The 14,756-nt window shown below is 45.4% G+C and overlaps 1 protein-coding gene across 1 annotated transcript in view; it reads right to left on the bottom strand.

Annotated features, from left to right (window-relative positions):
* Window positions 1-214: 214 nt before the first annotated feature.
* trim9 (tripartite motif containing 9) overlaps window positions 215-14,756 on the bottom strand; it is a 180,442-nt gene continuing 165,900 nt past the window's right edge. The window contains exons 9-11 of the mRNA XM_070877493.1: window positions 4,530-4,833; window positions 3,080-3,242; window positions 215-335 (exon numbers count right to left, since the gene is read on the bottom strand). Of these exons, the coding sequence (XP_070733594.1) occupies window positions 264-335; window positions 3,080-3,242; window positions 4,530-4,833 (539 nt within the window). The 3' untranslated portion in view covers window positions 215-263. The remainder of the gene's footprint in view (window positions 336-3,079; window positions 3,243-4,529; window positions 4,834-14,756) is intronic.

The raw sequence follows: 14,756 nt of genomic DNA, 5'->3' as shown, positions 1-14,756 counted from the left end.
TACATTTCAGGCTGCATCAATGCTTTTACAATTTTAGTTAGCACAAAGCGTCAAAGCGAACACAAATGTTCCAATTAACAATCATGTATGTTTCACGACTGTAGAATACTTCAAACTATTTTTGGTTTTCCTCCAGTCATTAAGCACCAACTAGCAAACTTGTATCAAGAGATGTTGAATCTTTTAAGAATCTTAGCAGGCAGGGATTCCTGTCACTTGGATCTCAAAAGACAATACAGCAGGTTTTTGCACAATGACCTGGATTAAGATGCTAATGGGTCTCTTGCAGCAGCAGCAGGAAGTTGAGGAATTTCCAAACCAGTGTGGAGTGTCACCTATAGAGAAGTTGAGAATATAACTGATAAATCACAATTTATATTATTTTTCCAAGTATTTCTAATAAACAATTAACACTAGTGTATCTCCCATGATGCTCAGATTTTTTTTTAGTACACAAATAAATAAATCTGCACATTATCCCAACGCAGTTATACTTCTCGTTACTTGAACTCCTCATGGATTAAGTCCCTGGTTTCAGCAGCCTCAAGCATCTGTACATCACTTGCTAATAAATGGAGACCCAGGTTGGGATGGTTCAAGCCTTTATATCAGCCGCCTGGCAAATCAAATTCTCAGCCCATCAAGGTCCAGATTCCTCAGGTGACAACTGGCTAAGAAGTCTCATAACCCACTCGCCACAAAATTCACAACATTAAACGTTAGAATAAGAGACACCCTATTATCAACAACAATCCTGACTCTACGCAGGGACTATACATAGAAACAGGGTATTTCGCCCAACTGATCTTTGCTGGGTTTAAGCTTCACAAGGGCCTCCTCCCACCCAAGCAGCTGATTCCTTTTATTAACCGAATGTTGTTGTGGAATGTGATTTATTCATATTGCACCAAAAATGACCAAACAAGTAGAAAATAACCATTAAAAACCAAACAGATTCAAAGCCAATGAGAAAGCAGGTGGTCTACAAAGTTGTACATAGAAAGATGCAAAATTTTCTAAATGTTGGTCCCTTAGAAGATGAGAAGGGGGATTTAATAATGGGAGAGTGAGAGTTCCTGTGTGATTTTTTGACTGTGGAATGAACTTTTCATGTTTTCAAAACAGAGTGAAAGTTTTTTTAACCCTTTGTAGTGTTGTCCTGTATGTGGGAAGTTTTAAGACATTTTAATTTAGAAACGCAGGTGTGGATTTATTCGGTAAGTTATGGAGCTAGGAAATGCACAAAGGATAGGTTTGTTGAGCAGAAAACAGCAAGCTTTAGCACAGGCACCAAGGAAATGTATAACAAATTCCGACCTAATGAAGTCATTCTAGTCACGGCCTAAAGCGGTCACGAGGGTCTTGGCCTGTCAATCCAAAGTAGCACTAATAAGGTAGTCCAATTAGAGAAGTAGCACTGATAAGGTAGTTCAATTAGAAATCTAGGGAGGTCTTGTCCGGGAACAGAGGGGTTTTGAAATGTATAAAAGTTGTATGATTGTGCTGTTCGGAGAGCATCTCCACTCACAGGCGACTGTGATAAGAGGTGTTCCCGGACGTTCGTAATAAAGATCGTTATACTTTGTCATCCGTCTCTGTCTGCTAACTTCGAGAATTGCTACGTGGGCTGGGGCGAGCGTCGACCCTCTATATCAGTGGGCCCGCTCGTGGGAGAGGAAGCCTTCCCATCTCCCCCTTACAAGGGGAAGCCTTTCGGGTGTAGTTAAATGCGGGGACTGGGAGGGAGGAGGCCATACGGCCTGGGATAGGGGCGGGGGAGTGGACCGGCAAACCCTTCGACCAGGGCTAGGAGCGGGGGACCGGCAAGGCACTCGGGGCTGGGGTAGCTGGAGCAGCACAGGCAAGGTGCCTTGGTACTTGGGCCCCCCAAAAATGGGCATAACTCTTCAAGTATGCCAAAAAAAGCTTTGGGGAAAATTGAGCCCTATGACTTTAACCCATAATCTAGGCTGACACTTCCAGCGTAGTACTGAGGAGATTGCTGCATTGTCAGCAGTGCTATCTTTTGAGACAATAAACTGGGCTGCTTCTGCCCATTAGTGCTTCGGAAGGATGTTAAATATCCCAATGCACTATTCAAAGAAGAATAGAAGTACTTCCATTTGCTGCAAGACTTCGTTGTGTGCAAAATTGGCTGCTGCAGGGTTTGCTTACATAAATTACTAGACTTCAAAAGTAATTCATTGGTTAAGTGCTTTCACTCTCCTGAAGATGCCTTTAAGAGCATCAGACTTGCCAATCATTGGCATCAGCCCAGAGGAACTTTTCCCTCAACATGACAGATTTTAATCAATAGAAAAATGATTTCGGATCATTTCTGTTTAATTGTGAGCGCTTGTAGATGAACATATTGACCTTGCTTGATCATTTTAATGAGACAGCTTCACAAGTCATAATCTACCCATGCAGCAACTCTTGCTTTGTCTGAGGCAGCTATAAGTGACTCTTTAGAGGTTCCCTGAAAGGATGAGTTGATAGCGAGTTTTAGCTTCAAGGACAAGTCGATAGCCATTTCTAGCTTCAATTTGTTTATGACTTCTGCCACGGGGACAAGAAAATCATTGGCCCCATCAGCAGTCACACAAAGTCTGTCCTTAGCTTCACGTCAGTGGTATTCTTCTTGACTGAGTGCTTTGACATAATTCGTTAAAGTAGAGAGACCATCAACCACTTTGTTTCTGCTGTCATTCCTTGTGACAAGGCCTGTACCTTGTCGAGTTAGCCAATGGCTACCTTCCTGAGCAGATAACCAAGCTGTTCAAAGTTTCAAATTGCATTGGAAATTAAATGGTCTGCTATTTATAATGACCGGTTTTTAATGGAAAATTATTTTTTATGTTCTATTAGTTCTAATCTGCTCCCTTGTGCATGTGATAGGGATGTGTACGACAGGTGAAAAAAATCAATTCAAATTCAAAACTACTTAGTTGCTACAGAGTAACAAACTGAAATGGGAGTGGGGTGGGGGGGCAGGAGAAATCACTCAATTATTTAAATGCACATGTATAAAATTAATTTTCTGAATTAAAAGTAATAAGTACTGTACCACAGAACACACCTGCACATTTCTATTCAGGCTTACTGCTGGGAAGAAAAGGCCTTCCATATCCTCAAAGGCAACAGGTCCCTGTTGCTCATCATTAATGGAAAAAGTAAGTGTTCGTCTGTTGAAATCCAACAGCACACCAACGGTGACTCCTTTGGTAATGCCTCCCTCAGTTCTAGGGGAAAGAAACAAAGGTGCTCATTTGTTAAGTGTATAAAATAGCAAACCCGATCAGTACAATTCCACCAGTTTTGTACATTTTGTATTATATTGTATAGACTGTACAGCACAAAAACAGGCCAAGCCAGGATTTATGCTTCACACGGGCCTCCTCCCACCCGATCAGCATAAGCTTCTATTCCTTTATCCCTCGTATTTATCTAGCATGCCCTTAAATGCATTCTCATGCCCAAGTTGCTCTATCTTCATTTGCTAGAAACCTTGTGCAGACAATCCATAAATGCTTACTTTGCGACAGCGGGTCAAGATAATATATATTGTAAATGTCAGATATAAAGAGAATAAATACAGGTCCGGTTATACTTGTATCGCTGGTAAGATTATTCACTGTTTATGAACAGGCATATATAGTTGAAATAAGGGAAGGGATTCAACAGTTTGAAAAGAAACAAAGGTGCTCATTTGTTAAGTGTATAAACAAGTAAAAAAATATAGCATTGTTTTAGAATCCTCAATAATAGATTGTAGTAGCTCTTTACAAAGTCACTTTTTAAGTAGAAAAAACAGTTTACAGGCTATTTCTTTCCGCTTTCCCATTTCAACAGTTCAAGATCTTATCTCCTTTCCCATGTATCCACTCTATTCCCACATTTGTACTTCAGTACATAATTCAAAAACTAATTCATTAGAGATGTCCTAATAAATAATGAGGCTCTATAAACGTGTACATTCTTTCTCTAATTGAGCTTGTTTTTGCAACAAAATGCACATAGGGTTGACACATACACAAGTGATGTATACAGTATTAAAGGAATGAGCTTCAATGGGCTGAATGGTCTTTCCTCATTCCTCTTTTCATATTTTTAATAGGCAATAAACTCAGAACATGTTAAAAACATGTACTGATGCGTGTGTACAGAAGCTGTTCTAATCAACTTCTTAATGCTGATTAAGATGGTAGTTTATGAACAAGGCATTAAAGAGGAAGCCTCATTCTCAGTGGAACTTGTAAAAATCGGCTGCAAAGAATGAGCATTCTATTTTTGCTTAAACAGTGAAGGTTGGTGACATCAAGGAATTGGGTTTACACGTGCAGTTTTCTGACATAACGATCAGGACAGGAAAAATCCAATCATGAATCTAGGTTGATTCAGTGGTCTTTGCATTTCAACTCTGTAGGTCGATTTGACTCCCCAACAGTTGGACTCAATAACTCCTCTAAGCCACTTTCGCAATTGAGTCCAGCATTTACTGGGTTAACAATAATCATGTTTTACTTTACCTGTTCGTGTGAGAGTTGTTATGCATAAACCAGCTTCGGTTATTATCAACATACATAGCCCAGGCCTTATCATCTTTTCCTAACATGACATCTTTCAAGACATCTATACGGGCCACACCAAACGCAGGGTCAGGATGGTTGTCGTAGCGGTCAATATTCAGCTCCCAATAATGGATACCTCTGGAAAATCCGGTGTTTCCTAGTACTACCCTGTCATCATAGCTGTTGCAGGTAACAGTGAGGTTGTCATTAGAGAACAGAATGTCAGGGTGAGCTGAACCTGAATCAAAACCAAACCAGGCAACTGAAAAAGAAAATAGAAGATTATGCTTACTATGAATATAACACCATGCAGAATCACGTTAAGAGACCACAAACTAAAATAAAGTTGCATAAAGTGAGAAAACAAAGATAACGGCCAGGAACTTGCCGTCAGCTGCGAAGAAGAGGCGTTGGCCGCTGGCCCCGAAGAAAGCTGCCCCATAAAGATATCATGATCTCTGTGGCGAGAAATTTGCCTTTTACGACGCGCAAGTGATTTCAGTGCAGTATAATGGGGAATCCCTCGCATGCTCTGCTGTGACGTCAACAAGCTGTCTAAACAGCCAATCATATTGCATAATACTCAGATAGGGAAGCAGGAAATTAGAACCTGGTTTCATCCTGACTTTTTAAAAATGTTAGAGAGCAAAAGGAAGATTGGGACTCTCACATGGGGATAAAGTAAACCTAAAATAAATGTGAACAAACTTTTAATATAAAAAAATGTAAGTTTCTTAAATTGTAATTGTTATCATATTGGTGAAATTTGACACTCCAAAATTAAAATGTGAGTTTTTCAGGGCCATAATATTTGTTTAGCAGTCAATAGGCTGTTAAAACCCCAGTTACACCTAATCCAACAAGGCCTAATATTTAATGGGGTGTTTAACAGCGATATTACCACAGAAAAGCCCAAGTTTGTTGTCAGTTTCACGGATTGCTGTCTGCGGGAGGGGGGAGGGGGATGGTCCACAGCACAGCCAGCGTCGGTGCAGTTAATGACTAAACAACAACTGTCATGTATGCAACCTTCATACAACTGTAACCTTCATGTAACTGTAACCTTCATGCAACCACACTGTGCACTGTATATATGTCCTGGAAATGCACACCTTGACCACAGGGGGTGAACTTGTGGGAGACACTCCTCACCTGGGCACTCAGGTATTTAAAGGGAGGTTCCACACAGGGTCATCACTTCTTGGTCCTGGGAATAAAGAAAGGTCACGCAGTGACCGTATCTGCAGTACATGCCTCATGTGATTCAGTAACAAGGTGCAGGGACACTACAACAACTTCATGGAATTGCAGGAAAGATAGGCATGGATTTGGGAGGCGACAACACGTTTAAGGACTTGAGAGGAAAGGGAGGTTGGAGATGGGGTGATAGTTTGCAAGGAAGAAGGGGTCAAGGTTTGGTTTTTTGAGGAAAGGGGTGATGATGGCAGATTTGAGGGAAAGGGGGATGGTACTTGAGAGAGAACGAACCATTAACAATGTCAGCTAACATGGGAGCCAGAAAAGGAAATTGGGCAGTCAGCAGTTTGGTGGGAATAAGGTCAAGGGCAGGAAGTGGGTCTCGTGAATAGGATGAGCTCGGAAAGGTCATGAGGAGAGATCGGAGAGAAACTGGAGAAAGATGAGAGGTCAGGGCTAAGGCAGGGCGGATACTTAGAAGAAGTTTGGCCTGGTGGGCTAGGGGATGGAAGGGAAGAGGCAAAGTCGGCCAAACACATGGTCTCAATCTTAAAGACAAAAGTCCATGAGCTCCTCACATATTGTTGGAGATGAGGATGGAGACTGGGCAGTGGGGTTTAAAAGGAATGATTCTGAAATAGTGAGCGATTTTGGCAGATGAGAGCAGGACCCGATAGTGCTTTATGTGGTCCAGCCAGATTTGGTGGTGAATAATTAAACTAGTTGTCCGCCACATTCGTTGAAGTCTGCGTCCCTTGGACTTAAGGGAGCAAAGACCAGGGCTGTACCAGGGGGAATGGCCAGATGAGAGAGAGAGAGAGACTAATTGTTTTAACAGGGACTAGGGCACCAAAGGTGGTGGTGAGGGTGCGATTGAGTAGATTGGTAGCTGCAGAAATGTCATGGTGAATGGAGGGTCAAAGGTTGGACAGTTGGGAGTTCATAAGTGCAGTTGTAAGAGAGACGGGCGCGGGCATTTTCCCCAGGGATGGACACAGAACGAGGTAGGGTTGGGGGCCGAGGGGGCGGGGGAAAGATGCGAGTGGAGAGCGATGCGAGGAAGTGATCAGAAATGGCCTTATCTGTGATTGACACAATGGGAGTAGCGAGGCCATGAGAGACGGCAAGGTCGAAGGGCGGGCCATGAATATCTAGCCTCAGTGATGAGACTAGCTTGGAGCATCTGATCGGTCAGATAATGACAGCATGCAAGTTGATCCAAGTAACTGCCTTGGGAATGGTACTGATAAATTTTCTGCACATTAGCAACGAGCCCAAGGTGGGCAGAGGAAATGTTTCAAGGACACCCTCAAAGCCTCCTTGACACCTGGGAGTCCCTGGCCAAAGACTGCCCTAAGTGGAGGAAGTGCATCTGGGAGGGCGCTGAGCATCTCGAGTCTCATCGCTGAGAGCATGCAGAAACCAAGCACAGGCAACGGAAGGAGCGTGCGGCAAACCAGACTCCCCACCCACCCTTTCCTCCAACGACTGTCACAGGTAGAACAGACAGAGACTAATTCCCGTATTGGACTGTACAGTCACCGAAGAACTCATTTTGAGAGTGGAAACAAGTGTTCCTTGATTTCGAGGGACTGCCTATGATGATGATATTATCTCAATGTTTCCACCATGATTAGAATTGGGTAACCTCCTGACCATGGACCACAAAGGAGTGCATGTCCAAAACTGGGCATTGGCTAGCTAAAATTTAATTTTGCCATGTAGGCACAAGTTCAACGTCTGCATCAAACACTAACCAAGGGAACGAAACATACAATGGAAGCATTGCTCAGTTAATTAGTATTATATTACTGATTTGTGTGGTAGTTTAACCACAAGCATTTCTCTCCTAGAAAATTTGAGACATAATTAAGATCACAACTTTACACACTGCAAAAAGTGCTGTCAATTTCTATTCATCATTATCCGAAGACAAAATTACAAGCCAGCTTCACTGGTAATCAGCTAAAATGAGACTGCAAAAACCTTTCCTGCACATGATCAAGCCACTCAAGTAAAAGCTCAATTATGGTCCCAATCAAATGGAATTTAGCATATGTTCACACTACAACTTTATCAGTGTGAACCTTTGCACCAGTGCTAAAGTTATCATGTAAATCTAGAGTTGAGATTCAAGCTGAGAGGAGCTCCAAATATTAATGCAACTACACAGATGAAGAGGTTCCTCCAGAGTTCCAGCCAGCACTGAAAATGCAGTATTAAGATACAAATGCTCTTTGGGTGCAGAGGAGGATTCATTTATTGAGTCATATATAACTTATTTTGGATAAGCAAACGAAAAGGAGAAAGTGTCAACTGATGACTATTTTAGTAAAGGCATTATGCTACCGAGCAATCTTAGCACAATCACCACAGAAGGAAAAATATGACTCAATAAATTTGACAGCGAGGTGTGTGTGTGTGTGTGTGTGTGTGTCTATTTGACAGCGAGGTGTGTGTGTGTGTGTGTGTGTCTATTTGACAGCGAAGTGTGTGTGTGTGTGTCTATTTGACAGCGAGGTGTGTGTGTGTCTATTTGACAGGGAGGTGTGTGTGTGTGTGTGTCTGTGTCTATTTGACAGGGAGGTGTGTGTGTGTGTGTCTGTGTCTATTTGACAGCGAGGTGTGTGTGTGTGTGTGTGTATTTGACAGGGAGGTGCGTGTGTGTGTGTGTGTGTGTCTATTTGACAGGGAGGTGTGTGTATGTGTGTGTCTATTTGACAGGGAGGTGTGTGTGTGTGTGTCTATTTGACAGGGAGGTGTGTGTGTGTGTGTGTGTCTATTTGACAGGGAGGTGTGTGTGTGTGTGTGTCTATTTGACAGGGAGGTGTGTGTGTGTGTGTGTCTATTTGACAGGGAGGTGTGTGTGTGTGTGTGTCTATTTGACAGGGAGGTGTGTGTGTGTGTGTGTCTATTTGACAGGGAGGTGTGTGTGTGTGTGTGTGTGTCTATTTGACAGGGAGGTGTGTGTGTGTGTGTGTGTGTGTCTATTTGACAGGGAGGTGTGTGTGTGTGTGTGTGTCTATTTGACAGGGAGGTGTGTGTGTGTGTGTGTCTATTTGACAGGGAGGTGTGTGTGTGTGTGTGTTTATTTGACAGGGAGGTGTGTGTGTGTGTGTGTGTGTGTGTGTGGGGTGTGTGTGTGTATTTGACAGGGAGGTGTGTGTGAGAGACAGGGAGGTATGTGTGTGTGTGTGTGTGTCTATTTGACAGGGAGGTGTGTGTGTGTGTGTGTGTGTATTTGACAGGGAGGTGTGTGTGTGTGTGTGTATGTGTGTGTGTATTTGACAGGGAGGTGTGTGTGTGTGTGTGTGTGAGACAGGGAGGTGTATGTGTGTGTGTGTATGACAGGGAGGTGTGTGTGTACATGACAGGGAGGTGTGTGTGTGTTTGTGTGTCTATTGACAGGGAGGAGTGTGTGTGTGTCTATTTGACAGGGAGGTGTGTGTGTGTGTCTATTTGACAGGGAGGTGTGTGTGTGTCTATTTGACAGGGAGGTGTGTGTGTATGTGTGTATTTAACAGGGAGGTGCGTGTCTATTTGACAGGGAGGTGTGTGTGTGTCTATTTGACAGGGAGGTGTGTGTGTGTGTATCTATTTGACAGGGATGTATGTGTGTGTGTATCTGACTGACAGATGTGTGTGTGTGCGTATCTGACAGTGAGAGGTGTGTGTGTGTATTTGACAGTGAGGCGTATGTGTTTGTGTGTATCTGACAGTGAGATGTGTGTCTGTCTCTGTGTGTATCTGACAGTGAGGGAGGGGGGGTGCGTGCGTTTGTGTGTTTATTTAACAGTGAGGGTGTGTGTGTGTGTGTGTATCTGACAGTGAGGGTGTGTGCGCGCGTGTATTTGACAGGTGTGTGCGCGTCTGTTTCTGACAGTGAGGGTGTGTGCGCGCGCGCGTGTGTATTTGACAAGTGTGTGTGTGTGTGTATCTGACAGTGAGAGGTGTGTCTGTCTCTGTGTGTATCTGACAGTGAGGTGGTGTGCGTGTATTTGACAGGGAGGTGTGTGTGTGTGCGTGTATTTGACAGGGAGGTGTGTGTGTGTGCGTGCGTCTATTTGACAGTGAGGGTGCGTGTGTGTGCGCATGTGTATCTGACAGTGAGGTAGGTGTGCGTGTATTTGACAGGGATGTGTGTGTGTGTGTGTGTGTGTGACAGGGAGGTGTGTGTGTGTGCGCGCGTGTGTGACAGGGAGGTGTGTGTGTGTGCGTGTATTTGACAGGGAGGTGTGTGTGTGTGCGTGTATTTGACAGGGAGGTGTGTGTGTGTGTGTGTGTGTGTCAGAGAGGTGTGTGTGTGTATTTGACAGTGAGAGGTGTGTGTATCTGACAGTGAGAGGTGTGTGTGTGTGTGTGTGTGTGTGTGTATGACAGGGAGGCGTGTGTGTGTATTTGACAGAGAGGTGTGTGTGTGTGTGTATTTGACAGTGAGGGTGTGTGTGTGCGTGTGTATCTGACAGTGAGGGCGTGTGCGGCGCGGGCTTGTGTATTTGACAAGTGTGTGTGTGTGTATCTGACAGTGAGGGGTGTGTGTGTGTGTCGATTTGACAGGGAGCTGTGTGTGTGTGTGTGTATTTGACAGGGAGGTGTGTGTGTGTGTGTGTGTGTGTGTGTGTGTGTGTGTGTGTGTGTGTATTTGACAGGGAGGTGTGTGTGTGTGTGTGTGTGTGTGTGTGTGTGTGTGTGTATTTGACAGGGAGGTGTGTGTGTGTGTATTTGACAGGGAGGTGTGTGTGTGTGTGTGTGTATATGTATTTGACAGGGAGGTGTGTGTGTGTGTGTATTTGACAGGGGTGTGTGTGTGTGTGTGTATTTGACAGGGAGGTGTGTGGTTGTGTGTGTATATGTATTTGACAGGGAGGTGTGTGGTTGTGTGTGTATATGTATTTGACAGGGAGGTGTGTGTGTGTGTGTGTGTGTGTATTTGACAGGGAGGTGTGTGTGTGTGTGTGTGTGTGTGTGACATGGAGGGGTGTGTGGGTGTGTGTGTGTGTGTGTGAGACAGTGAGGGGTGTGTGTGTGTGTGTGTGTGTGTGTGTGTATCTGACAGTGAGAGATGTGTGTGTGTGTATGTGTGTGTATGTATCTGTCAGTGAGAGGTGTGTGTGTGTGTGTGTGTGTGTGTGTGTATGTATTTGACAGGGAGGTGTGTGTGTGTGTGTGTGTGTGGAGGTGTGTCTGTGTGTCTATTTGACAGGGAGGTGCGTGTGTGTGTATTTGACAGGGAGGTGCGGTGTGTGTATTTGACAGGGAGGTGTGTGTGTGTATTTGACAGGGAGGTGTGTGTGTATTTGACGGAGGTGTGTGTGTGTGTGTGTGTTTTTCTATTTGACAGGGAGGTGTGTGTGTGTGTGTGACAGGGAGGTGTGTGTGTGTGTGTGTGTGTGTGTGTGTGTGTGTGTATTTGACAGGGAGGTGTGTGTGTGTGTGTGTTTTTCTATTTGACAGGGAGGTGTGTGTGTGTGTGTGACAGGGAGGTGTGTGTGTGTGTGTGTGTGTGTGTGTGTGTGTGTGTGTGTGTGTCCATTTGACAGGGAGGTGTGTGTGTGTGTGTGTCCATTTGACAGGGAGGTGTGTGTGTGTGTGTGTGTGTGTGTGTCTATTTGACAGGGAGGTGTGTGCGTGTGTGTGTCTATTTGACAGGGAGGTGTGTGTGTGTGTGTGTGTGTGTGTGTGTCTATTTGACAGGGAGGTGTGTGTGTGTGTGTGTGTGTGTGTGTCTCTATTTGACAGGGAGGTGTGTGTGTGTGTGTCCATTTGACAGGGAGGTGTGTGTGTGTGTGTGTGTGTGTCTATTTGACAGGGAGGTGTGTGTGTGTGTGTGTGTGTGTGTGTGTGTCTATTTGACAGGGAGGTGTGTGTGTGTGTGTGTCTATTTGACAGGGAGGTGTGTGTGTGTGTGTGTGTGTGTGTGTGTGTCTATTTGACAGGGAGGTGTGTGTGTGTGTCTCTATTTGACAGGGAGGTGTGTGTGTGTGTGTCCATTTGACAGGGAGGTGTGTGTGTGTGTGTGTGTGTATGTATTTGACAGGGAGGTGTGTGTGTGTGTGTGTGTGGAGGTGTGTGTGTGTGTCTATTTGACAGGGAGGTGCGTGTGTGTGTATTTGACAGGGAGGTGCGGTGTGTGTATTTGACAGGGAGGTGTGTGTGTGTATTTGACAGGGAGGTGTGTGTGTATTTGACGGAGGTGTGTGTGTGTGTGTGTGTTTTTCTATTTGACAGGGAGGTGTGTGTGTGTGTGTGACAGGGAGGTGTGTGTGTGTGTGTGTGTGTGTGTGTGTGTGTGTGTATTTGACAGGGAGGTGTGTGTGTGTGTGTGACAGGGAGGTGTGTGTGTGTGTGTGACAGGGAGGTGTGTGTGTGTGTGTGTGTGTGTGTGTGTGTGTGTGTGTGTGTGTGTCCATTTGACAGGGAGGTGTGTGTGTGTGTGTGTCCATTTGACAGGGAGGTGTGTGTGTGTGTGTGTGTGTGTGTGTGTGTGTGTGTGTCTATTTGACAGGGAGGTGTGTGTGTGTGTGTGTCTATTTGACAGGGAGGTGTGTGTGTGTGTGTGTGTGTGTGTGTGTGTGTCTATTTGACAGGGAGGTGTGTGTGTGTGTGTGTGTGTCTCTATTTGACAGGGAGGTGTGTGTGTGTGTGTCCATTTGACAGGGAGGTGTGTGTGTGTGTGTGTGTGTGTGTGTCTATTTGACAGGGAGGTGTGTGTGTGTGTGTGTGTGTGTGTGTGTGTCTATTTGACAGGGAGGTGTGTGTGTGTGTGTGTGTGTGTGTGTGTCTATTTGACAGGGAGGTGTGTGTGTGTGTGTGTCTCTATTTGACAGGGAGGTGTGTGTGTGTGTGTCCATTTGACAGGGAGGTGTGTGTGTGTGTGTGTGTGTGTCTATTTGACAGGGAGGTGTGTGTGTGTGTGTGTGTGTGTGTGTGTGTGTGTGTGTCTATTTGACAGGGAGGTGTGTGTGTGTGTGTGTCTATTTGACAGGGAGGTGTGTGTGTGTCTATTTGACAGGGAGGTGTGTGTGTGTGTGTGTGTGTGTGTGTGTGTGTGTGTGTGTGTGTGTCTATTTGACAGGGAGGTACGTGTGTGTGTGTGTCTGTGTGTGTCTAATTGACAGGGAGGTGCGTGTCTGTGTGTGTCTAATTGACAGGGAGGTGCGTGTGTGTGTGTGTCTATTTGACAGGGAGGTGTGTGTGTGTGTGTGTGTGTGTGTGTGTGTGTGTGTGTGTGTGTGTCTATTTGACAGGGAGGTGTGTGTGTGTGTGTGTCTATTTGACAGGGAGGTGTGTGTGTGTGTCTATTTGACAGGGATGTGTGTGTGTGTGTGTGTCTATTTGACAGGGAGGTGTGTGTGTGTGTGTGTCTATTTGACAGGGAGGTGTATGTGTGTGTGTGTCTATTTGACAGGGAGGTGTGTGTGTGTGTGTCTTGTGTGTGTGTGTGTGTCTATTTGACAGGGAGGTGTGTGTGTGTGTGTCTATTTGACAGGGAGGTGTGTGTGTGTGTGTGTGTGTATTTGACAGGGAAGTGTGTGTGTGTGTGTGTGTGTCTATTTGACAGAGAGGCGCATGTGTGTGTATTTGACAGGGAGGTGTGTGTGTGTATTTGACAGGGAGTTGCGTGTGTGTGTGTGTGTTTGTGTGTATTTGACAGTGAGGCGTATGTGTGTGTGTGTTTGACAGTGAGGGTGTGTGTGTGTGTGTGTATCTGACAGTGAGGGTGTGTGTGTGCGTGTATCTGACAGTGAGGGTGTGTGTGTGCGTGTGTATCTGACAGTGAGGGTGTGTGTGCGTGTGTATCTGACAGTGAGGGTGTGTGCGCGCGCGCGCGCGCGTGTATTTGACAGGTGTGTGTGCGTGTGTATCGGACAGTGAGGTAGGTGTGCGTGTATTTGAAAGGGAGGTGTGTGTGTGTGTATCTGACAGTGAGGGGGGGAGGTGCGTGTGTGTGCGTGTGTATCTGACAGTGAGGGTGTGTGTGTGCGTGTGTATCTGACAGTGAGGGTGTGTGCGCGCGCGCGCGTGTATTTGACAGGTATGTGTGCGTGTGTATCTGACAGTGAGGTGAGTGTGTGTGTGTGTGTGTGTGTGTGTGTGTGTGTCTATTTGACAGGGTGGTGTGTGTGTCTATTTGACAGGGTGGTGTGTGTGTGTGTCTATTTGACAGGGAGGTGTGTGTGTGTGTGTGTGTGTTTATTTGACAGGGAGGTGTGTGTGTGTATTTGACAGGGAGGTGTGTGTGTGTGTGTGTCTATTTGACAGGGAGGTGTGTGTGTGTGTGTGTCTATTTGACAGGGAGGTGTGTGTGTGTGTGTCTATTTGACAGGGAGGTGTGTGTGTGTGTCCATTTGACAGGGAGGTGTGTGTGAGCATATCTGACAGTGAGGTAGGTGTGTGTGCGTGTGTGTATCTGACAGTGAGAGGTGTGTGTGTGTTTGTGTGTATCTGACAGTGAGAGGTGTGCGTGTGTGTGTGTCTCAGTATCTGACAGTGAGGGGTGTGTGTGTGTGTGTCTCAGTATCTGACAGTGTGGGGTGTGTATGTGTATGTATCTGACAGTGAGGTGTGTGTGTGTGTGTGTGTGTGTGTGTGTGTGTGTGTATGTATCTGACAGTGAGAGGTGTGTGTGTGTGTGTGTCTGACAGTGAGGGGTGTGTGTGTGTGTCTATTTGACAGGGAGGTGTGTGTGTGTGTCTGTGTGTGTGTGTGCGCGTGTATTTGACAGGGAGGTGTGTGTGTGTGTCTATTTGACAGGGAGGTGTGTGTGTGTGTCTATTTGACAGGGAGGTGTGTGTGTGTATGTGTGTGTGTCTATTTAACAGGGAGGTGTGTGTCTGTGTGTCTATTTGACAGGGTGTGTGTGTGTGTGTGTATCTGACAGTGAGCGGAGTGTGTGTGCATATCTGACCGTGAGAGGTGTGTGTGTGCGTGTGTTTGTGTGTGTAATTGACAGTGAAGCGTATGTGTGTGTGTATCTGACAGTGAGAG

Source organism: Pristiophorus japonicus, chromosome 4 (genome assembly GCF_044704955.1).
Source record: "Pristiophorus japonicus isolate sPriJap1 chromosome 4, sPriJap1.hap1, whole genome shotgun sequence".
Classification (NCBI taxonomy): Eukaryota; Metazoa; Chordata; class Chondrichthyes; family Pristiophoridae; genus Pristiophorus; species Pristiophorus japonicus.
The sequence above is the reverse complement of the archived record's forward strand: the minus strand, read 5'-3'. Positions and strand labels throughout refer to the sequence as shown.